At 33.0% G+C, this 26,167-nt stretch overlaps 1 protein-coding gene across 4 annotated transcripts in view; it reads left to right on the top strand.

Moving 5' to 3' along the window:
• The window catches only part of LOC106459710 (nuclear transcription factor Y subunit beta-like), a 47,632-nt gene extending 33,185 nt beyond the window's left edge, over window positions 1-14,447 (top strand). For all 4 annotated transcript variants that reach the window (XM_022386469.1, XM_013919364.2, XM_013919372.2 and 1 more), the window contains 5 exons: window positions 674-741; window positions 3,496-3,625; window positions 3,949-4,027; window positions 5,582-5,667; window positions 10,968-14,447. In XM_022386469.1, coding sequence (XP_022242177.1) covers window positions 674-741; window positions 3,496-3,625; window positions 3,949-4,027; window positions 5,582-5,667; window positions 10,968-10,994 — 390 coding nt within the window. In that variant the 3' untranslated portion in view covers window positions 10,995-14,447. The remainder of the gene's footprint in view (window positions 1-673; window positions 742-3,495; window positions 3,626-3,948; window positions 4,028-5,581; window positions 5,668-10,967) is intronic.
• The last annotated feature ends 11,720 nt before the right edge of the window (window positions 14,448-26,167 follow it).

Below are 26,167 nucleotides of genomic sequence, written 5' to 3'. Positions count from 1 at the left end.
TATATATATATATATATATATATATAGATGCAGTTTTCTGATTTTAAAAAGAGAAACAATGAGATTTGACACAATAATATGCATGTATTTTTTATTTCAATGAATTTAAAAAAGTTTAGCATGTCAGTTACAAATTTACTAATGTAGACATTTGTTTGCTGTTATATTTATCATAGTTGTGTTTATAGCTAATTCTGTGAGAATCTATACAAAAAAAAATCCAAATGAAGAAAATAATGTTATATATGTTGTTTTGGAGTCCATAAATACTTTAAATAATAAAACAAAAATAATCAGAAAAGTGCAAGAAAAAGAACAAGTTATTATAGATCAAACCATGTTTAGTATTACAAGTTACATAGTACTAAAAAATGTCTCGTGAGTAATTGTTCCTAGTAACCACATCAGAACTTAATAGGTCTAAGTGTCATTATATCAGTAAAGTTTTCTGTAAAGTGTGCACTTGTACATAATTAAAGGCATTGGGATCTAATTTAACAATTTTTATTTTGGTTTATTAAAGGGCACCAATAGGTAATCCAATAATGATAGTTTTCTTTTTTAGATGTAAATATTATGTATGTCTAATAAAATTTAGTGAGTTTGGAAGAAAAGTATCTTTTTTAGGAATTTTCTGTTTGATGGGTTTTCTTATAAAAATTTTTTTTTCTAGATTGCTAAGGATGCCAAAGAATGTGTACAAGAATGTGTGTCTGAATTTGTGAGTTTTATAACCAGTGAGTATCCTTTTTTCTGCAGGAAATCTAAACTGTGATCTTTTTTAAATGACATGTAGAGTTTTGAAATGATGTTTTTGAAACAAAGATATTTTAGATTAAACACAGCCAATATAAATAAAGTTTTTATTAAAATAATATAAATAATATTATAAATAATATAATAATTCAATATTAATAGGAGTTTGTACATTAGTTGAAATTTTCTTACCTGTTTTTCTAGTCTTTAACATTACAGACACATACACCCTCACCTGGACAGCTTGATTCAGTTGAAGTTTGTTTTGTGTTACATGCTCAATCTAAATACATTATCAATACTCAAAACATTTGACATTGGAGTTAGTGGAAATATACATTTTTTTTCTTTTTTTTTTTAGTTTTGAAATTCTAAAAAATATAAAAATGGTTGCTAGAATCATGGTTGTTTTTGTTGCATTTTTTTATTTTGGTGATTTTGAAAGTTAAAAGCACACAATTCAAAATGATATTTTCTTATGTATGTATGTTATATACAGATATGTATATCAAACAATGTATATAATACTTCTAATTCAATCATTTAAGAACATTTGGAAATTAGCTGTGAAAGTAACATTTGTTGTGGCATTTAAGCTTAAACATGCCTGAACTATAAGCAAATGATAAAAGCTGTTCTAAATTGTTCTACATAAAATATGCTTGAAATCTACGTATAACAAATAAATTTTGATATTTTGTGTTTAGGGGTTTAATATACTAGCATGACCACATTTCAAATATATTAGGAAATTTTGTGTGTGTTAAGAATAATTGAAATTCTATGCTTTTCTGCCAGTTCATCATTAACTAAAAGTCAAGCATGCTCTTGACATTCATTAGAACATATATAGCTTATCACTTATTGCTAAAACTAAATATGACAATATCATATACACAATTAATTCAAAATGGACATCTCAGAAAAGCATAACTGTAACATAAAACAATGAATGGAAAAAGTATATATACTTCTTGGGCTTCAGCTTCTCTTTGTAGAGAACCACAAAGAACTTAAAATTTTTATTAATACTATATAGAAAAGGAACTTGAGGGACTAGCTAAGTTTATCATTTTTCATCTGGTAATATGGATGTAACTAACAGAAATCTTGTTTCATATAGAGTAATTTTAACAAACTATATGATGTATTCAAGAAACATAGCTATTCATATGCACTTTTAGCTGATCAAACAGCTAAAGCTAAGTGATAACTATAAAAGCATAAAAAGGAGTAAACATTTTTAATAACTGTGATGTAATGTTCTGCCTATATTTTGGGTAATAAACATTTCTTTCCATTTTTGTTTTTTATTAAACTAAAGAAAGAAATGTTCACCATCAAAAACCTAATGTTTCATTCAACATTTTTCATTCTTATACATAGATCTAAAAAATGCAGAATACAGTACTTTATTTAAAGATGTAATTCAGAAGGAATTCTAGAAAATATTATGATTAATTATATAAATCATATTTAGCATTTCATGCACCATGCGAGTCCTTAATTTCTAAGTTATTGTATTTGAAGTAGAACAAGTTGTTGACTTATGGATGACAGAAAATGAGTTCTTCAAGGTTCTTCAACTAAATGTAGCTTTATTATGGAATGTTAGTTACTGTAAGTATGTTTTCTTGTAGTTTCATGTTATAGTTTTCTTTTTTTGCTCATTTACTAGCCAACAGGATCAAAAATATGAATTGTTTGTGGCCATTCTGTAGCTATATGATAACTGTTGTTTAATAGGTACCATTCCTTAGAGAATTCTATTGTTTATTTTCGTTTTTGTATTTTAATCTAGACTTAATAAGTTGTTCTAAGACTGGCAGTTTGTGGAATTTGTTTCATACCTGATGCCTAGGCCTAGTGCAAAGTTATAGCATTTGTACTTGATTTACATTTGAAAGTTTATAGGTCATACCACATTCTTTTCATATATTGTGGAAGTTTCAAAAACCAAAATGATGGAAAAACTGTTAACTGTGATGGTTAAAAGAGAAAGGAAGCTTATTCAAAGAAGGTTTAACAAATAGGAGGTACTTCAATATTTGTAAAGATTTTGTTTTGAACAATAAATTGTTATTCAAAATATTTAAATAGAACATGCTTGGTAACATTAAAATTATTCTAATAAAATAGCTCCATATCTGTTTTTTCTACATCTGATGAGAAACTAAACATTGTATATGGCTCCAGTTGTTACCTGGACTAACACCTAAATGTAATTTATAGTAAAAAATATTGATTTCAACTATTGAATATTTTAGACATATTATTATAACTTAAAGCCAGTTGTAGTCTTGTTTATATGAAACTGAAATTAGAATTGTAATCTAGAAGCTACTGACAAAAATTGTTTATCTGACAGTAGCAATTTCTAGATACATTTGATATTACTTGAAATACCTAAAAATATATTAGCTATTTTCTCATAATTAGTAAGTTCAAACACAGGAGGGATGAAGATAGTTTATTAACAATAGATGTGCCTTACATACCATCCATATTATACTTCTGATGGAAAAAGTTTGGTGATAATGTTTTAATTGTTTATATATATCGTGCTGTATATCTTCATTAGTTAACATGTATAACCTGTATTTCAAGATGGTGTGAAAACATGTCCTCAGTATGTTTTATGACAGAATGAAGAACTCAGATAACAAACTATTTTATCAGGTATATTAGAAACTCTTGAATTGTTTGTTGTTAATATTTTCCTTGACCCCTGACCTGCAGAGCAAGTGACAGGTGTCATCAAGAAAAGAGGAAGACTATAAATGGAGAAGATATTCTATTTGCTATGTCCACTTTAGGGTTTGACAACTATGTTGAACCACTGAAATTGTACTTACAAAAATATAGAGAGGTTTGTCTAATAACTTTTTTCTAATTACGTTACATTTTTAATGTGATAGGAAATATAATAACTTAAACTTAAATTTTCTGACATTTTTATTTATTTACTTTCAAATTTAAGAGATTAAAACATTAAAATCTAGTGTATTTATATTGAAGATTTGAGATTTAAGCTAGTAATATTTTAACCTACATGAACTCTTTAGTCAGCTGCCAGTAAAACATAGTCCAAATGCTTCTGAAATCCATTGTGCTATGATTGTTCATTGTTGGTTCTGGTCAATTGCATAAAAGATAGTCTCATTGATTTTACTACTGCTTATTTTTTTATAGTCAATGAAAGGAGACAAAAATGTGTCTGTTGGACAAGCTACAGATTCCTCTCTAGATGAACTTGGAGAAGAAAATTTTTGTAAGTTTTGTTTATGAGATGCATTAGAAACTGTTTCACTTATAATGTTGTTTTAAGAAACAGTCACATTGGTATTGTTAAAAAATATTGTGAGCTATAACTTATGGAATCCTATATCAGGAGTGTGGAATTCTTTAAAAGACTCATTGTCCAAGGGACAGAATGCTGGAAAAAGTCTGCTTATCTTCTCCCCATCCCACACATTGCATACAAAAAAGTATAATAGAACTTTTATGATTTTGCTTTTAGTGGACTGTGAACACAATCAATACAATGCCATTGGCAGCTCATTGTTGTTGGGAATAGTGTATATGACATTTTGCAAACAAGTTCTTCACATGTATGTATTTGTTCATGTATTTTATGTTTTCAGCATTTAGTCAGTAGTGTTTTCCAGTGCTTGTTCATGTATTTTACGTTTTCAGCATTTAGTCAGTAGTGTTTTCCAGTGCTTGTTCATGTATTTTATGTTTTCAGCATTTAGTCATTAGCATTTTACAGTGCTTGTTCATGCAGAATACTGTGTGTGTAAACTGATAAAGAAATCATGGTTTACATTAATGCTGCCACAAACTAAAGTAGTGTTTATTATATAAAACAGTTTAAACGTTTTTTATTTTTATTATATTATATATTCTTTCTAGAGGTGGCTGTCAAACTTTAATGAACTCTGTAGACAACAGCAATGTAGTAATATTGTTCCATTAATTTAATTACATTTCTTACTGTGTGGTCACTAAGGGTTTGTGGGTGAAATGGATGTCAATATTTTTATATATAGTTTTGATTTGAAGTGTATAGGTATGCAGCTTGAAGTATTCATGTGGTTTGTGCTAGACTTCTGCAGTTCAGAATTTGCAAGAACTTGTGTGTCTCCATATAAATTTGTTTGTTTTTATAGCAATAAAACTAACATTGTGAAAAACCCTGATTGTCCAATGAGAAAAGTGTAACTGTAAAAACTTGTCTCAGGCATGGAAAGATATGAGTTGCAACCCCCCTGCATATATATATATATATATTTGTGTGTGTGTGTGCTAGATGCAATGTGGAAATTAAATTGTCAAAATTATAGTAAAGTTAATGAGATTTTGAGTTTTGCAATTTTTTGCATACTATAGGACCCAAATGTGATACAGATTGAAGACTATGGTTTGGCCATTAGCAATGATCTAAAAAATTAAAATATAGATTGACTTCTACTAAATATTCTAAAAGAATTAAAGACTGTGGTTACATTTGGAAGAAGTAAGTGAGAAACTATGGTTTAATCACTAGCTTAAGATTTTAAGAACTAAACAGAGACTGTGATCTAGCTACTAGACAAAGTCTGAATGAAGAACTCAAATAATAATATCCAAGTTCTGGGTGTCTGGCAGATCATTTGATTAGAAAATATAGTCTGCGGTATAGGTTAAATATTTTATTCTTTTTTGCTAACACTTGATAAATGAGTTGTAATGCTGTTGTTAATGAGAATAGAATTACACCAAAAACTATTAAGATATAAAGTAATAATAATACATTGAACCGTGATTAATTTGTCATTTTTAGCTGCACAAACCCTGACAGCCAGTATACTTGGAACTGAGCAAAATGGTCAACATAGTGTTGTATATGCCACAACTTTTCCAGCTCAGGTATATTATGAGTAGTATTTACTGAATAAGTTTTTTTTTTTTATGAGTGTGTGTTTTTTATAACAGCATTGGCTAAAACGTTTAATATATTTGTTTTTATTATTTTAATTTGTTTATAATTATATTTTTATTACATAAATTATTTTTACATTGTTAGCTTTGTGTATGGATTTAAGACTAACCTAAATATTGCAAGATATTTATGGGTTTACTGCCAAAAATATTGCCAACCCAACTGGTGAAGAAGTGCATACTTTATAAGTAAGAACATAAGAAAAGTATATTTAATTAGCTACACTCAGTACAGGGTGGATTTTTATTTTAAGTAGGTAGCTTGTTTCAATTGAAACTTAATATTAATTGTTTATTGGTAAACAAAGCACAAAGAAAGGGATGCACATGTATTCATTGAGGAATATCTTTTGCATTCAGTGGTTAATATTATCTAGTGTCTGGCAGTTGTTTTTACAATCCATTCAATCAATATTCTTTATAGTATCAGAACATCTGAATTCCAATATGATACTTGACCTCTGCTTAAATAATAGCATTTCTCAATTTGTGCTGCCCTCTATGTGCACAATGTTTGCTAGCTACTAGCCTTGAGGCTCCCACCTAACATCACATGTTTATACGTGGTATAGCTGCATTGTAGCATGCAACAACCCTCCACTAAAATGAGTGCAACACATACCACTAGTGCAGCTTACTCCATTTATACTGTAGAGCACAATCATCACTTCTTGATTTGGCACTCGTGTGTAAAGATGTCTTTTTTTTTTCACTTGTGAACTTTCAGATATTGGCATTTTTTGTGGAAGTATCTACAAAGATATAACCTGTTATGGATACATATGTATTGTTGGATTTTCATTTTCCAATATTTGTTTTTTTTTGCACCTGCAGATTTTGTGTCCTCCTCTATCCACATTAATATATCACAAGTGTAAGTAACTTCAACTTTGTCTTGTTGTGGGACAACAAGACGTTGTTCATGCTAGACTAACAACTAAAATAGTGTTGGATTTGTCTTTGTCTGTTGGGGAAGTGACAACTTTTGTGTGGTAGGAGGTGGAGTCTTTCATGCAGCTTGGACCTTCTTTTGAACCTGAAATACCTCTTCCTATATGTTCCATTTGTAATGGAAGGGCTTTTGCCAGTTTTTTCTAACCACCTACCTTTGCCTAATCTTATACTCATGCTGTTTTGAATCTACCTAAGCTTCTTTCATACTTTTGGGAAAGGGTTTCTCAGGTATGTTTTTTTTCTCTCCTCCTTTTTGTAATTCATTCCATACTTCTTATTTTTATGTTTTTTACTTCCTCTTCAGATATGCAAATCCATATTTGATTACTTTTACCTCAATTTTGGTGCATGCTTGCCTCATTCTCCTTCCTTTGTTACCTCATATTACTTTTCTTATCTTAGACTCCTAAATTCTGGAGTCTTTTCTTCAAGATTGAGGATCAGATTCTCTGTCCTTTGTTTGACTTTCTTAGGCTTAATTATTCCCACCTTTGTCTTACACTCTCTCCCCTTTTACGTTATTTTTCTTTCATTCAACTTTTTCCATGTTAATCCACCATTCCCCTGAGGGGTTCACAGCAGATACTCGCTCATTTATCTTTTCTATATTAGTGTGTTTATCTTCTTTGGCCTTCTCACGTGTTAGACTTTGTTGGGGTGAGATGCCCTTCTTATTCAAGTGCTTTTTCCCTCCCTTTTACCTCATATACCTTTATCTGGCTCCTTTTCTCTGCCCCTGTGAGTTTACTTGACTGCTTCTTCCTCTGTTGGGGCTGCATGCCAATGCTTTTCCTTATCCTAACTGGTTTTCCTTCTCTCCTCCCATGCTCCTTCTTTACTTCTTTCTGTCTCCCACCCTTCTGCTCCCTTTCCTTTCCCTGTCCCCATTTCCCATTCCTCTGTTCTCACCTCTCCTCCCTCTGCTCATAGACTTCAGTACTCTCAGTCTTGGCAGTGACTGTCCTACAGGCTCAGGGACAGTAGGGCTCATTTAGATCAGTTTACAGACTTTTGCTTTCCATTTGCAGTTGATTGTTGGGTACTGGAGGTTCTGTCAGACAGCAAATCCCCTTGTTTTTTTTCTTTCTTCCTCTACTCCACTGTCTCCAATTTCTGTTACTTTCCCTCTTCCAGGGGATCTTGTTTCTTGCCAATATCTGTCCTTGGCAGTGTTGGACTTAAGGGCTTCTCCAAGATTTTATTCCTGTCTTTACGTTGTTCCCAAGGAATTAGGGGATTGGCGTCTGGTCTTAGATATTTCAAGTCTGTCAGTTTCTTGACCTCTTTATTTACCATTGAGACTTCTCACCCTATGTAAGTGGAACATTTTCCATCGTTGGTCTCTGTGTTTTGGCTTCTCCCCTTCCAAACCTACATTTTCTCCACCTTTCCAGATTTTTCTCCTGGTGCTTTGACAACAACTGTAGTGGGCTGTAGTGTCCAATACCTTTAGTTTTTCTAATTTTCATCATGTCTTCTCCTCTCCTTTCTATCCTGTTTAGGATCGCTCAGTATCTGCATCCTCCCCAGCCTGCCATTATCCCATTATTGGAATCTGAATGTTGCTTTACCTCCATTTGAACCTTTAGTCTCTTTTTCTTTTTTCCCATAGGACTTATTTTTACTCCTTTTTTGCATGCAGATGTTGAAGGTCAGATGTGTATGCTCATGATATTTTCTGAATGCAGTATTATCATTCCTATGTTCTTCTTTATCCCAACTGAGCTTTTCTTCCTAAGAAGTCTGCGACCTTATTTACCTTTCGTCCATTGTTCATCTTTATTCTCAGTTTGATCCGTGTGGCATCTTTGTTCCTGCACTGCTCCTTTTCATAGTTCTCACACTTGGTTATTTATCCTATGGAACTCCTCTTCTACCCGGGATCTCCCTCCTATTACTCTTACTAGTTGGGTTCACCAACTCATCCATCTGGATTATACTCTGTTGGACAAGGATTCTCATCACATCTTCCTAGTTTCCTTTCTCCAAGTTGTCACCTCCCCCGCTCTCTTACTGCTCACTTCCATTGTCTGTTGGAGGAGATTGTGCATATGGACTAATCCTCACACTTTTATTGCACCTAACCTTCATCATCTGGACATTTCTTCTTTGTCTGGGTATTGTTTGCCTCCCATTGCAATTCTCCATACCCTTTACTGGCTCTGCATGGGTAAGTTCTTTTGTCTATATATCTTACTTTTACAGAGGTCAGTTTCTACTTCTCAGAATCCTTCTGAGTGGCAAACAGTGCCTGCCAGGTATACTTAACTTTAAATCTGCACCGTGCAACCATTAGCATCTGTAACACTCACTGATGAGATGGGGTGTTCCACAAGACCACTTAAAGTTTTCTCATGGTGTATTGTTTCATAAATAAGGTCTGTTTCAGACTATACAATCTCTTGGACTATCATGAGTAAAGCAGTGTTGGGATAGCTGCCCATCCCTCCGGTCCTAGGTGAATAAACCTGGACTGACCTGCTTTTAAAAAAATAAGGTTTCATCATTTCCCATTGCACTGTGTATCATTCCTCTTGGCTTCCCAATGCACTTTTTCCTCACCTCCTTTCTTTTAGTGGAGTACAGGAGTTCTTGCCATTCATGAGTTCCTAACTGTTTGGGTGGTGGACCATGGAGGGTTCTTCTTGAGTGTGACTACTTCCACTCAGTACAGAGTAGGGCAGTGGTGTTCTGTTGGCATCAATGGTATGTACTCTCCTCCTACCACAGAATGAATGAAAAATTCCCGATGCTGCCTGGTTTTGAATTGGACCAATTTACCAACTGCAGTTCACCCCTCTGGCTGGCTTTCCCCCATTCTACTGCCACCTGGATGTTGGTTTGCTGGTGGTCTGGTGTTGGATCAGTACAGTACCAGTCAGCATACATCCTCACACATATGGTTGGTAGGGATGGGATCCTCCTCCTACTATGGACTGGAGTTGACCCACCACATTTGCTTTCTTCCCCTTTTTACCTTTGCCAGGATTTTGGGTTTCTGGGTGGCCTGGTGTTGGTTGTGTACTGGATCTGCATACATGTGCCCTACCTAAGTTGCTGAAATGGAAATTGATTTTTCCTTCTGGTTCCTCGTATCAATGTGAAGACAGTTGGGACCCTCCTCATACTGCAGACTGGAAGACACATACCCAATGCTGTCTGATTTTGGACTGGAGTTGGTCTACCATGTATGGTCTGATGTCCCCTAGCCACTCTACACCATTAAGCACATTCATTTCTCGTATTGGACTTGCTTCCTTTCTGCTCTGCTAGGTGAAACATATTTTTACTGTAGGCAAAGAGTATACTCTGGTATAGATGAGGTGCAGTCTTCCACGGGTGTGCTCCTATATTTTCATGGTATAGAGTATAACACTCCATGAGTTCTCTTTGGTAACCTTCTGAAGGAGGCTCATCTAGGTAACTTTTGAACTGGATCCTCTACAGTTTTATTGTGTTATTCTAGGTTTTATGTAAGTTATTCTACTTAATTATTTATGCACTATTAATGTATTCAAGAATTACTAGCAGCATGCCATATCCATCTGTCTGTAAAAAGTAGGATTCTGTACATTTGCTTTTAATAGGCAGCATATCTGCATTTTGTTGTTGTTTTTTTATTCATTATCATACTTTGCAGAGATACTCATGATAGCAAGAAACAAGTAGGATTAAATGGTTGAAAAACCTTTAATAAAAAACTGAAACTCGTAAAATACTAATATTTGATGAAAAAATATATTCACCTTGTAAATGGTCATTTAATATAGATAAATATAAAATTGCACTTATTAATCATATAACTTAGGACATGGTATAATACTGATTTTATCTAACACAAATATAGTGAAAATCATGTTTTCAGTACCACCTAAAGTTTCTTTATGGCATCTCATTAGTCTACGTGGCCAGTTATTAATTATATACTGCAAAATATTTGAGATATTCATATAAGTAGCAGAATTTTCATACTATGATTCTATTTGTACTATTCTATTTATTTTTTCCGTACTAATTGAATGGGTTCATCTTGAATGTAAAAATGAATTAAAATTCTACATCAAGATTAAGAATAAAGAAGTCTTGTATACTTTTTAATTTACCTCAAAATATTCTATTAATATAAAAATGTCTTGATAGTCTTCACATAAAAATAAAATTAAGCAAATTTTTAAAGGTGCATTTCTGAGTGAGACAGTATTTTTAACACTTCATTAACATTGTTTATTATCTTTCTGAGAAAGATCTATGTTGTATTTCTACTGTTTTTACAGGTACACCAACAGATACAGTTTGGATGATAAAGCAATAAAGTGTTGTTATTCTTATAACAAGAGTTATCAGATTATTACATCAACCCAGTTTTGTGGATTTTATAAACTCTTCTCTCTAATCATTGACATATTATCTGGAGTCGACTGTAAAAAAAATAAATCATCCTTCATTATATACTCCTGCAAAGGACATTTGAGTAGTGAGTTGATGAGAAATTTTCAAACAAGTAAATTTCGTTCATATTAAATTATGATATATAATACAATGTTCTATAAAATACACAGTGTTTTCTTTTGTATTTTATATTTATTGTCTGATCTGCCATAAATTTTGTTATCTGTGAATTTTAAAAACTGATTTGTATAAGAGTTTGTGGTTTGTAAAATTTAAATTTAATTACTGTATAGATGTGTATATCATACATTTATAATTTTGAAATGCAATTTTTAGTGTAGTAATGCCATATATCATGATTTCATGTTCAGCAACCATTGAGCTTTTAGCTACTGTAGCAAACTGACAAATGTATAGAATTGTTTCTGATATATAAAGTTACATGTCCATAGAAACAAAAAGATTGTATAGTTACAACTCATATATAAGAAGTTGATAAAATAAATTAACTTTTGTGTCTTTTTGTTTTTTAGAAATGTTAAACTGTTTTCAAATATTTTGTGAGATGAGGATTGTGAGTGATCTTAAATTAGCACATTGATAATTTAAAAGAACTAAGCTAAAGCGATACTTTGAGAATTTTTATGCTGAGTAGATTAATCTAATAAAGATAGGGAAAAGTGAACAAGCTTCAAAGAATGATCGGATGTCACTACTCTGCTCTGTAGAGATGAGGCACTTGCTTGGTTATATTTGATTAAAAGGAATAAAATGTTTAATTATCAATAACAGTGTATTTAAGAAATAAAAGACAGTAACAGTGTATGACATTCTAAATATTAATTTTGAAAGTTTTATAAATGAGGAAATTGTGAGAATAGGTTATCTAAGCTTTAGGTTCTGAGATATTGGATGAGATTCACTAGCAATGGATTCGTGATGGGGAAACGAAGTCTAATAATGAAGATGAAGATGGTTGATAAAACACAAAACATTTTGAAATATGCTCATTCCATCTTCAGTGAAATCTGAAAATTGTGTTATGAAGATGATTATTAATTAAAACTATAATATAATAATCACTAGTTTATTTAGTTTTTAAGAGAAGTGGTAAATGGAAGGATAAAACAAAAAGTGAAGGATTATAGAAATATTGCACAACAGTTGGGTTGAAGTGTGAAAATGTAGAACAATTTTAGATCTAAAGAGCTGTGGGAGTTGTTAAGAGTTGGACAGTCTTTAGCTATGAGTAAGCTTTCTTTAATGTAGAGTTCAAGGTCTGAAAATCCTGTGGTAATGACAGAGAAATCGTTAAATGAAATATTGTGACCCGTGGTTTCAGAATGTGAACGAATGGATGAGTGTCTGGGTTTAAGTAGTGGAAGGTCGGTTCTGTTAGATACTCCTAAATATTCACAGACTCTAGTTTTTAAATGGCATTTCGTTTTACCAATGTACGTGACCTTAAAGTCACTACACGTACATTTAGAAACAAGCCATGAACGTAGAAGTTTAGGTACTTGATCTTTGTACTGAAATAAGTGTTTAATGCGGAGACTAGGTCTGTATATTATTCTAAGCTGAATTTGAGGGTAGAAGTTTTTTATTAGAGAGGAGAGTTTTTTTAATTTGTAGGAATTGTGAACCCATAAAAGGAAGGGAGATAATGAGGGGAAATTTGGGGATGGTGTGGACATTGGCTGGTGGTTGGAATTTGTTGTTTAAGAAATTGTGTAATCTTTTTTTTTTTTTTAGAAAATCAGCCATATAGCCGTTATTTAACATGTGTTTGTGTAGAAAGGTAATTTCTTCGTGTAAAGTAGAATAATTTGGACATAGATCAAAAATTCTGTTTAACAATGACATGACCAGATTACGTTTGAAGAAGTTGTGGATTGAACTATTAATATTAGTGTAAATGCCAGTAAAAAGTTCTTTTATGATAAACAGAGGTAGAAAAGTGTTTACCTACTTTGGTAATCCTGACATCTAAGAAAGGTAAAGAATCATTTTCCTTGAGTTTGAATGTGAACTTGATATTGTGGTATTGGGAATTAAGGTAAGAAAGGAACTCAGAAACGTGACTCGATTATTGAAACACCAAGAAAGTGTTATCAATATAGTGTTTGTAAAGGACAGGTTTGAATTCACATGGGCAGCATTCTAGCCACTTACATTTATGATAGCATAGAAAACTATTGGCTATCATTGAACACAGTGGGGATTTTATGGCGATTCCATCTACCTGGTCATAAAAGACCTCGTTAGAGAGGAAATGATTTAACTTTGTGGAGAGGACAAGAAGTTCCAATAATTGTTAATGGGTGAAACCAAGATACAACTCAGTGTCAGTAGGAAAGAGAAGGTTCACGATTAAATTTAAAGTTTCATTAAGAAGATATTCACTATTTTTTAGAATATAATGTTTTTATTTATACCAAATGTGAACCACTTTGACATTTCAATAATATTTAGTCATGAGAAAGTAATAAATAAATAAGTCCTTTTATCTTAAAATGGTTTTAAAATTTGTTACATTGTTAAATATTTGAGGGTAGATTTTTAGCAAACCATGAAAATATATCATTTTGTTATGATTTACTCTTAATATGTTTGGTAATTTAGAAAATGTGAAACTGGTCGTATAGTTTTATAATGTGTGAAGACATTAATACCAAACTTTAATAGGTTTCTTGATAGTTTTGAATATGACAAAATTGGTTTTATGTACTACTAATATTATTATAAATGCATTTCTTCATTGATTTAATTAAGAGAATGGAAAAACAGATGTACTATGTTAAGAACAGCATTGTAAGCATTTGTTGATAGATCCCCAATAGGGTATGTTTACTGCATTTAGTATATTTATTATAGGAAGTAGTTTGTATATCTTTACCTTAAATTGTAAAGTTGATATTTGCTTTGCTAAAGTAACTTGAACCTTTGGAGATCAGAGTGATGTAATGAACAGAATATTTTTAATCCTATATGGACACATTTCCAATAGCTAAAGGTCTTATAAAAAAAGGTTTCTTTATAAACATTTATTCTTAAACCAAAGGACATTAATGTTGCATCTGTGGTAAGTTGTTATGTATTAGCATTATTCAGTTCTGTTCTGTTGTATTTTTTTGGGCATTGAATATGAAAAATAACATTAAAATCTGTATATCCTGATATGATACTGAAAGCATTTCCTCTCCTAGGTATATAAATTTATCACTTCATGACTAAATAAATAATTGGCTTGGAAAACCTTCCAAATGATTGAACAAATAAGATGAAGTCATGTCATGCAGTATGATCTAAAGAAATAAACAATAACATTTTCATTTTGTTCTCTTCGTAAAGAGTATTTTCTACATGTGTGAGTTGTGTCTTGATTTCCATAATTAATTACATCGATTAATCAAATGCTGAAGTTAAGTATTAAATATAAATACTAGCTGATTTCTGTTTATAAATTTTCATTCTAATATTTTTGTCGAATGTTCTTTTGTTTGTTCTCCAAAATAACTAAATACTTATTATATCTTGTGCCTAAGTATTCAAATACTATATTATCCCATCAACAGTTAGACTGAAAAGATCTTGTGAGAACATCGTGAATCAATTACATTTGTTTTATGTTGAAACAGAACTGCGTACGGTACAAATTATCTTTTATTAACGTAGTCGTTTGTGATTGTTTTCATTTGCTGTCTTGAAACCTAGTAAGTTGGTTAATAACGCGATAGATGGCGCTACTTATAATACATAATTATATTTTATAAGTTACGAAGTGTTAATAGTATTGCGTTAGTTTTTCTTTATATAATATATATATAAACGTAGATATTTGAATTACTTATTAAATCTTAATTGACAATCAAGTGCATGATACAACAATCGCAATGGTCCAATACAAATATTAAAACTAGTGAAGGGTAATTGTATTAAATTTAAAAAATCACTATTTTTTTTGCTAGTTAAATTAAATCGAAAACTTGCGTCAGCTTTGTTTAAACTCCAACAATTTTTGTTTATTTTCTTTTACGATGATACTGTCGGTAATTGTGAGATTTTACTGACGAGTCTTAGCATTTAGGATGTTATACCAAGCCTGTAAAGTCTCGCTGGTATGCTTAAGAACAGTTTTAAATATATACTTAAATATTTTATATATTATGTTTGAATATAGTTTGTTATCCAATCAAGATCATTTAAATATTTTAACATAGGTTTAAAAATATAAATTGTCCACACCTTAAACAATAGATTTGAATAAATAGAATAGTGACAACTTTTCAAAATTAGAAAATCGGGAAAAATCTGTAAGATGATCGTCAGGTGGTTGAGAGTCATTGATTAAAGATCTTTGGTTATGATGAAACAAAATTTGAGCGTTTGTTCATTTTCTCTGTCCAGATCTGAGGGGTCAAGAATATTCTGACGTGGTTTCCTTCTATTGCGAGTACTTGCATAAAAGTCGAGGTCATACTAAAACTCAAAACGATTATTAAAAACATTATTCTAAATTTCATTTAACTAAAGGAATTTGAAAAATAGACGCATTTAGTATATTATTTATCAAGATCTAAGTCATTTTTTCGACACTTGTGAATTTGATTGTTTATTGCATTAGGGTACATCAAAGCAAGTTTATATGATGGAAATTAGAAAAAGAAATATTAAAAATTTCTGTAGAACATTAATAAAATAACTCGTATGTTAGTTTGATTCAATGTAGTTAGCTAAAGAGCATTAAAAATATTGTTAAGAAAACAATTTAGGGGTTCCTCACCAACAAATTCAAATTATCAAATGCTGATTATAAACTATCCCGAGAGATGGCGTAAGGTTCGTGTAAATAAAATATTATGTTGTAACCTTTAAACGCCAAAAGCTGACGAATCATTAAAAATCGACGGTCTTAAAGTTTGTGATAAAATACTTACAGGTTACCTGATTTTTATGACAACCTTTAGGTCTATTGTTATGTAGATTCATGTGGACGTGATGGCATTTTTTAAAAACGTATAGTTTAAACATAAATATGATGACCATTTGATTCAAACCTTTATTGTAATCATTTAAGCTCTTCGTGATATACATAAATTTACCATATTAACAATTAGTATTCCTTTAATTAAAAAGTGCATTAAAGTTTTTATTTGCCTTTAAATGGTCCTCCGGTAGGACACCAGTAAGTTTTCGGACTTACAACGCTAAATTCAGGGGTTCTATTCCTCTCGGTAGACACACCTGATAGTCCGATGTGGCTTTGGTATAAGTAAACACACGCTTTTATAGCAGTATATTATCCAGTACAGAAGTGATTAAGTCGCCAAAAGATTTACTGAGTAGTAGCATAATTTGATATTTCAAATATGAAGTCAGTCAAAAGCACCCGATGCCCCAACGAATTTATTTGTTCGATTCATAACAGGATGACTAATTTTTTTGAACGCACCCATAACTGAAAATTAGATGCGTTTTCAGTGGCATCGTGATGTGGACATTGGACCTTTCGATACGCAACCCTGTACGTTAATTGCTTGACCATTCCTGGCCTCATTAAGTAGTATAAAGTAAATCTGAGCTCAAGCTTATATGTTATTAGAACACATATAAGTATCGAAAAGATAAAACAACTTATTCGAGTTTAGGTATTTAAATGTTTCTTATAGTAGCAAGAACAACAACTTATTAATAATTGTTAATATTTGATTTGCATTTCGCACAAAGCTACACGAGGGCTATCTGCGCTAGCCATATCAGATAATATGGTTAGTTTACTGCTAATATGGTGAATTACATACATTTAACCCTTCAATTGCGGTTGATATCATATTATGCAAGCATTTCGCGCGCAACATTTTGAAAGGCCCGCCGCAAACATTCGCAAGTCTTTGCACATGGGGTGGTAGGCAGACTTACACAAGCCACAAATGAAGGGTTAAAGGAAAAGAAGTTATAGGTTACTGAAAGTGTAGCAAATCCAGACCGATCTACACTGCACGTGTGACCGCTCATTAGTATGGGAAACATGGTAATACAACATATAAAAATATTCACGACAGCCAAAAGTGCTGTGGAGGGAGATAACTCTTCACTTGTTAGGATTGTGAAAAAAAAAAACCATAACTGTTCTTTGTAACAAATTCATAGTGACTTCACTCATCAATGCGATCAAACACCTTCTGTGTTGTTTATGTAATGCGTTGTTCATTAGTGTAGAAACTTCGGAAGGGCAAAGACAAGCAAACCATATGTCATACTCAAGAGTTCTTAGTACTTTTTTTTGTCTTGACGTAAAACTTGTCAGTATTTAAAGAGTACGATAGATCTTGAAATTAATGGAGTGATGATAGTCATTTTAACCAGTTTGGAAGTAATGATCGAATATGGGTTTTAGAGGCAGGCAAGTAAATAATACGACCGTGACTATGCTTTTCCAACAAAGAAGAATTGTGCTGCTCAAGTTTGGTTCTGTTTTTGAAGTGTTTGCATATTTAATTGCCCCTAAATTAAAATGTTCCAAAAGGCATGGCAAAGTGTTTAGGACAGAAGTCCAACATGTTGTTCCAGCACGGTAATGCCTTCTGCCACAAAACTTGCAAGACCAGTACTTGGTTCCAAAGTAATATTATATCGTTTTGGAATTATCTGCTCAAAGTCTAGATCTTAATAGTATAGACTATAGTTGGGGCCATCTGGAGGAGTTAATTCAACTGGATAGGGCTCAGTCTTACAGTTTCACTAAGTGACAAACCGTTGAAATAAACACACTGAACTAGACTCATGTCAAAATCAGTTTGAGAGAATGTCCTTCAGAGTAGAGTCGTTATTCAGTCCAGAGGTGATGTCAATCCATATTAGAACGATGATCACTATGTCCCCTTTTCTACGAAAAAAATTATGTCTGCGTTTATTACTGTTAAACAATATTGTGTTTTATACTTTTAAAATATATATCATATTTTACACTGTCAGTACATAAATAATAACCTTTTAGAACACGTGATGTTTTATTCTTTTAAGATATCCTATATTTCGCATATCGAAAATATATACGCTTTTATAACGTATATACTTTTAGAAGATAATATTTATCACTTTTAAAACGTTATATTTTAAACTTTTAAAACATGTTACATTTCACACATTTAGTGTATATAATGTATTATAGTTTTAAAACACTACACGAACTATACCAATTATCTTTCCTAAATGCTAATTTGCTCCTGTACCATTAGAAATTAAACGACACCTATGCCAATGAGTGACGTAATCACCAATTACCAAGTGACGTGCGCCTTAATTAAAAGCTGTAATAAATCGTTCAAATCGCTTTTAACTAGCCAACGGGCGTTCAAATCGCTCTTAACTAGCCAACGGGCACCTTGTTAGTCCTGGTGCCAGCTGTTTGCAACCTAAATCGTCCAAAGATGTATTTGCAAGAAAACCGTGCAATTGAATTTCGAATGGGCTTGACTTGTGAAGGGTGGGGTGTATTTTTGGATCACTAACACAAAGAAATAGGCAGAATTGCTCCTTTAAATAAGGCTATCGACACCTAGACATAATGTGTAAGTGGAACTGGAAGTTTGAGTTTTTCCTCCCTTCCCTTAGGGGGGAAGATAAAGGTGTTACTACTCACGCACTACTTTTGTATTGTCAGAACAAAGTATATAGGTATGGAGTGTTAGAGATACTTCGTTTCGTTGTGTTCGTACTACAATAGTCTTGCACATAGCTATAATCATTACACAAACACATTTAAAATCGCTACGGGAAAGGTTTTAACTTGACCTGACAAATTACACACGCTCTATCAATTATAATATCTTCGTCAGTGTCCGCTACAACTTGCAATTATGTTTATGTCATAAGTACGTTATTTAAAAAAAGCATTATAACGAATTACCTGTATAAGCGTGTTTAATTTAGAAAGAAAATATAAATGTCCATTCACGCAACTCGCAGCTTTGGTAATTTATAATGCATACTACACGTGGAAATCTTAACACCCAAGCTTGTATATCAATAACGAATTATGCTTTTTTTCAACTTATTATTAATTCTACTTTTATTTTAAACCATTCATATGTTTAAGGAGAAATTAGAAATAAGTTTGGTTCAAGCCAAAGGTATTTAAGAGAAACGTTTTAGTACCCAGTCAGGGGATTGCATGAGTTACAGAGGGGTGTCATGGTTTCTCGTGTTCAAGTTATAATAAAACAAAATGAACTCTGATAAAAAGCTCGATCTGTTAGCTTCAAAAAAACACACTTTGTTGCCATAAGAACTCACCTTTTAATAATGTTCATGTTCAGGCAAGTACCGCACTTAACCATCTTAAAGCGGCAATTAAGCTGCGTTGAGCCGTCCTCGGCCATCTCTATCGATAGAAATCGCGAAAGCCGCAAAGAAAACGGCTTTATAGAGCTGAGGAACTAGATCTTGTATTGCGCAACATGTGCAGCCAGTACCGTCTTTTGTGTGGAATATTTGATTAGGGTATGGGTTTTACTCCCTCATAACTTAGAAACTAGTGCGAAATCGGCCACGCTGATGAGCATTTCAGATTCAAAATATCGCAAAGAGTTCAAATCTCTTTTCAAAATGTTAAAAAGAAAAAAAACAACAAACAAACAAAGAGAGAAAGAGTAATGGAAAACTTTGTTTAGGAAACAATCCACCAAACATGCCTCCCTGGCTAGTGGACTGGGTGTTAATATATTTCTATAAAATATATATCATTTTTAAAGTGTCTAATTTATCTAAAACAACGAATTTTAGTATAATTACCTTTTATACTCAGTGGAAAATGTCGCAGTGACTGACAATACATTTAGTGTAATTAAATAGAAGAATTTGAAAATGTTTCAGGCATTCGTTATTAACGAATTAATACAAGAGTAAGCCACCTCTGCAGTAATGGGGTAATTTTTGAATTTACTTAACGATTTGAGAAGCTGATAAATAAAAATGAAACAATGTTGATGATATCGTAATCTAGAGTGATATTTTGAAGAACAGAAGGATGAGTCACAACTAGCACAACAACGTATCATATTCGTGAAGTTCATATGAACAAGTTACATTTATTGGAGACTGCATAACTGGATGTTGTAATTCTGTACCAACAGGCCTGGTATGTCCAGGTGGTTAGGGCTTTCGACTCGCAATCCCCGTCTCACCAAACATGGTCGCCCTTTCAGCCGTGGGGGCGTTTTAATGTGACGGTCAATCCCACTAATCGTTGGTAAAAGAGTTGGCGGTGGGTGGTGATGACTAGCTGCCTTTCATGTAGTCTTTAACTGCTAAATTAGGGACAGCTAGCGCAGATAACCCTCGTGTAACAAACAAACTGTACCAACATTTGGTACAGCCTAATTCGATATCTTTGTAGAACGTTGGCTAGACTTGTATGCTTTGTTTTTGACTGATCTTTTCGCTAATTTTTTTTGTTGGTCACGAACTCAAAACTCCTGTTGCTGGACAGATTTATTATTACAAATCATCACCATATATAACCACATCAGTGAGAGGTCAAATATTGTTCTCTTTACTATGTGAATGCCGAGTAAGTGCCCAAAGAGGTCACATTTGTAACTGCTAAGGCTAAGCAGATGCAATAGGAAACAAAAACAGTTTAAAGTAGTAACAGCTAAAACGATGTAGTGTCTCTAATGTTATTAGGATTCAAAGGTGGCCTAGAAATAAAACCGAAGTTTAGAAATGAATACACATTTTGATATTTATATTAGAAATATAGAAGAGTAAAGTTGATAGTAAAAGTATTACCAGTTTCCCTCTTTTCTTTTCACCTCATCTTGAATAACCTTAAATTAGATTTAAAGTAATGCAACAGAATGCCAGCAAATACTACTCGAAATACAATAAGCATAAGCAATGAAACACCGATATACAATCCAGTATATGAGGTGTAGCATAATCATAAACTAAAATAATCTGAACTGAATATAAATGAATGCAGGAAAATCTGTAATTCATGTTAACATAATTCATGAAAACACACATTCGTATATATACAAAGGTTGAGTACATTATAACATCATGCGGTTACTGTCCATGTCGCCACGTCTGGTCATGTTCGATTCGACGACCATACACCTTAGCATAGTTTTTATTGCAAGAGGCTTCAACGCAAGGCTGTCATATACAATGCACACCACTTTCTCCTTGTTGCTTTCCATAAGTAATCTAGTGTACAAGGTAAACGGTTTCTTAGTACTTGTTTTCGAACAGTCCTATTTCGCAGAAGTCCAAAGGAGTGTAGAATAATATGAGTGCCCATTTCATTTTCCACTTGTTTGAGGTATGTGATAGTTTAAGTCACTTATCTAGACGGAGATCCTTCTTAATTATGTTGCATACTGTTGCCTGGGATATGTGGCCTTTAACCTTTGTGAATTTTTATCTATTACAAGATGTCGAATTTTGCTTTCCTAGTCTCAGATATGCTTGTTGCAGGTCTCTTCCTGGGTGGTCTTGATGTTCCAAGTTCATTCATATTCCTTTCTTTCCAGTATCATTAATTATAAGGGATACCCCCATCTTTGAAATTCTACATTCCTGATCTGAACACATCATTATGATTTGAGTATATGAATATTTTGCTTTGGAAAGGACTGTTATACACTCTTACTTAAAAAGCAATTCATTTTCGATGCCAACACATTACCTATAAATGTCCAAATGTAGTTCTGATACCTGCTGGTGAATTTGTATTGGCTATGGTTGTCGCATGTCTCACTGATTTTCATATTCAAAATCGTTTTAATATAACATACTCAACTGTATTTATCTCTTCATATATATATATATACCTGCTCTGCCAGAACATTCTAGTTACCGTTTATACTTAATTGTTGTATCACTAAGCCAGTATATACGACAATGTTGTTTTTCTCATGTGTCACTTTGTATAAGCGCTTCACATTTTGTCCTTTGCACGAACTTTAACTGTCAGTGTATATTTTTTGTAAATTTTAAACGTTCTGTATATTTTGTACTTCTAAGCCTAACGAAGAGCATATGCTCGAAACGTGGATAACAAAGGACGTGTGTTTTAACTTTTTTTACAACATCTATTGCAACATTTTCCCACGTCTTGCGGTCTTTTTCTACAGCCCACGCATCTAGCTGATCCAAAGCTGTACCATGCTAATGAAGGTGGAAGATTAGCAGGAGAAATGAGAGATGACCAGGGCTATGATGGAGCTAAATATCACTCAGAAAGACCTGGGTAAGGCATATCAAATCTAAATACCGCTCAGGAAGACCTGGGTAAGGCATATCAAAGCTAAATACCGCTCAGGAAGAGCTGGGTAAGGCATATCAAAATTTATGGACGGCTAGAAATCAGCAATAGCATTGGATGGCCACTTCTCTGAAAATAAGGCTGACTGAATAAATAGTTCTTTTCTACGAGTTGTATACAGTGTATCGTTATGTTTAAAGATGAACATCAAAGTTTTATGTATGTATATTCTTTCTTCTAATTTTCGTCATGAGTAGCACTGCAGTACATTGATGTAGTTCATAAACGATCATGATAGATGTAAGTATGCCTCTGGTACTCTAATGTCATCAACTATCAGATTACAAAGTTAAGAGAGATGAATGTTTCATTAATGTTAAATTACTTTTTTGTTGTTTTACCACTGTTTCTCCGCCCATAGATGACATTAGGGTTCATGGTATAATGACATTTATCTTGTGTGCATCCGATAGAGGAATAATATGTAAATATTTATTTATATCAAACAACATATTCTTATCATTAGAAACACCTTTTGATGTCGTTCTCTTTGAGTATGACACATGCAATATTTCATTTTCTTCATTTGTTGAAGTTATGTCTTATGAACTTGTTTTTTTGTTTTTTTTGCAAATGTAACTACTACTTTCCTATTTTTCTCTATAATAATATTATTTGTTAATCCTTTCCTTTTCTCGTCATGTGATTTACTTATTTTTCCAATTTTTGTAGTTTCTTGATGAATTTTCTTGTGACGTTTTCACAGTTCATTTTTCTCAACTTTTGTCCGAATGGCGTTCAAAAACTTGAAAACTTTTCCTATGAGCTATTTTACCATTTGCATACTATATTCACCACCATAGAAAGAGTGTTTTTTTGAGCTAATGTTGTGGTCAATGAGTTTGTAGGACTCAAAAAACAATGGTTACAAATTCCCTTATGATTTCATAATATATTACGTAGACATTTTAACTACCATATCGATTCGTCTAAATTCCATCTATAATATAGAGGTGGTTCTGATTCTGTTGGTGATTGAGTCCGATTTCATGGATTATACCTTGTTTTGGTCTGATCAAATCCTCCTTTTGTATATCATAGGTATCTAGAGAGCTGTATTCGAGATCTGGTTCTTCTTTATTTGAGCCTGCATAAACTTCATTGGTGTCATGTAGTATATTTTACCCTTCAACCCTGGTGCCTGTCTCTTCTTGATGAGCCAAGGACAGTATTTCAGTAAAATGCAGTTTTCATTGTAATTGTGTTTGATACACGTCTGTGTTTTGTGAGATAGCTTTAGCTAGTATATTTGAGCAGGTTTAGCTACAAGATTATTGGGACGGGCTCGTTTATCTTGTGTTGAGCAGTTGTTTTGTGAGGTGAGAGTTGATACTTATTAGTAATAACTAGAATCACTTGGTCACAGCAAGACTGAGCAAAAGTTTAGTGGTTTTAATAATGATCAGAAACTCTATATTACACCCTCTCACACACAACTATAAATACCATACATGTTTGATGTAGTAGTGTCACTGTTAAGTATACCAAATCCATAGAGCAGGTTAGCATAGCTCCAGATTTCTCACATTTCTGTGACCGAAGTAGAGCCTTACAGTTTAAAACAGGCTAAACTATAACTTCCATCGCTTGCTTGTTTGCTGGAACTAATTTGGTCGAGAGTTCAGCTAACCACTCCAATCTCATATTAACACTTTAGCTCACCACAATTAAAAAGACACAACTCTCATCATTACCTCTACCATGTGTATGGATAAAAAAGAATACCTAACTATAACCATAATTCTCCAATTATCCTCAATCCAGTGATCCTCAACTATTCGATGCTGAGAAAAAGTGACACAATCTTCACATGTTCTAGACTACCACCTAAAATGCTTCAATATTCTGTCTATATCCTTGTTTCCTGTTCTTCAAAAATTCGATAGGCTGATTTGCAATATGCTGGGCCAGTTAACATTATCCTGGTCTTCCTGCAGCTAAGAAATAACTATTGGTATTTTTCTTGTGATATTGGCTTGTATCCACCCAATGCGGCAAGTGTCTGTTATCTGGAAAAGTATAAGACACGTGTTATGTGGCCACTGATTGCTAGTTGGGTTTTCATGTAGTGATGACTAGCAGTACTTGATGGATCAAAAGTGGCTCCCAGTCTTTTCATCTTGCAAATGGTACGATCAGCCCTTTTGAACTCCTACTTTTTCTCTGATGCCAGTCACACCATCTGGGGAATGAGTTACGCAGGCAATGCCATTTTTTCTTCATCAGTTTTCATGACTTACTTGTTTTCCATGTCTAGTGAGTATTATCCACTTGATGTAGACAAAGAGACCTCTTCTGCTGGGCTTAGTAATGTTAGGGTTTGCCAATGAAGTATTTCTAGTCCAAAAGTGGTGTTTCTGTGTCATAACCAGTACTCTTTGACTCACTGATAGTTATAATCTTTGGGAATTTTCTAGGGTTCCCATTGATTTGCTTTCAGATTGTGGCTAGATTTTCATACCTTGGAGTACCTGATGTAACACACACACAAAAAAAACGCTCCACATCAAGCAAGAGACTTCTCCTCGGTATAGGCTTTTTATACTTCTTTAAACGGTTATCGTTTTCCTTTTGGAAGTTTGTTTCCTACGTTAGTAAGGTAGGTATGCTTATCTTGTAAAGATATGATTGTTTGCTTCCTAAGGTAACGGAAATATGTATGATTAATGTTGATAAGATATAACTGTTTGCTTCATATGTTAATGGAGGTAGAATACCTCTGTCGGAAAGATATGGTTGTTTCCTTCCTAGCTAAGTGGAGGTAGTTATGCTTATGTTGGAAAGATATGGTTGTTTGCTTCATAAGATAATGTAGAGAGGTATGCCAATGCTGGAAAGGTACGGTTGTTTGCTTCCTAATGTAGTGAAGATAGATTTTCTTCTGTTGGAAAGATATGGTTGTTTCCTTCCTAACTTAGTGGAGGTAGGTATGCTTATGCTAGAAAGATATGGTTGTTTCCTTCCTAACTAAGTGGAGGTAGTTATGCTTATGTTGGAAAGATATGGTTGTTTCCTTCCTAACTTTGTGGAGGTAGGTATGCTTATGTTGGAAAGATATGGTTGTTTCCTTCCTAACTTTGTGGAGGTGGGTATGCTTATGTTGGAAATATATGGTTGTTTCCTTCCTAACTAAGTGGAGGTAGTTATACTTATGTTGGAAAGATATGGTTGTTTCCTTCCTAACTTTGTGGAGGTAGGTATGCTTATGTTGGAAAGATATGGCTGTTTATCCATTGGAAACGAGAGAAACCAAAAAAGGAAGATAAACGTGATATGTATGGTGAGAAAATTAAAAAATAAAAGTCGGCACTCCTCTGTATTATATTAGTAAAACTGGCACACATATAAGTTACCTCTATAATAACAGGATTTTAGAATCAGGTAAGTAGTTGATAAATGTGAATACAATAATGTTGATAACTGTATGATCTAATGTGGTGAAAGAAAGAAAAAAGTCTTATTCGTGATTAATACAACAATGTATTTATTCGCAAAGCTAGCATGGACAAGCTACACTTACTGGAAACGGTTGTAACAAACAACACTAACATTTGATCTGACTTTAATGAAATTTTGGAAATGCTTTACCACAGAGATTTGGAAGAGTCTAATTTGACTCCTTCTCTATCGTGTCCACTAGACTTGCATACCCAGTTCCTGAACTATACCGTGTCCACTAGACTTGTATACCTAGTTTCTGAACTATACCGTGTCCACTAGACTTGCATACCCAGTTCCTGAACTATACCG

The sequence above is a fragment of the Limulus polyphemus genome, unplaced genomic scaffold (genome assembly GCF_000517525.1).
Source record: "Limulus polyphemus unplaced genomic scaffold, Limulus_polyphemus-2.1.2 Scaffold29, whole genome shotgun sequence".
Lineage (NCBI taxonomy): Eukaryota > Metazoa > Arthropoda > Merostomata > Xiphosura > Limulidae > Limulus > Limulus polyphemus.
The sequence above is the reverse complement of the archived record's forward strand: the minus strand, read 5'-3'. Positions and strand labels throughout refer to the sequence as shown.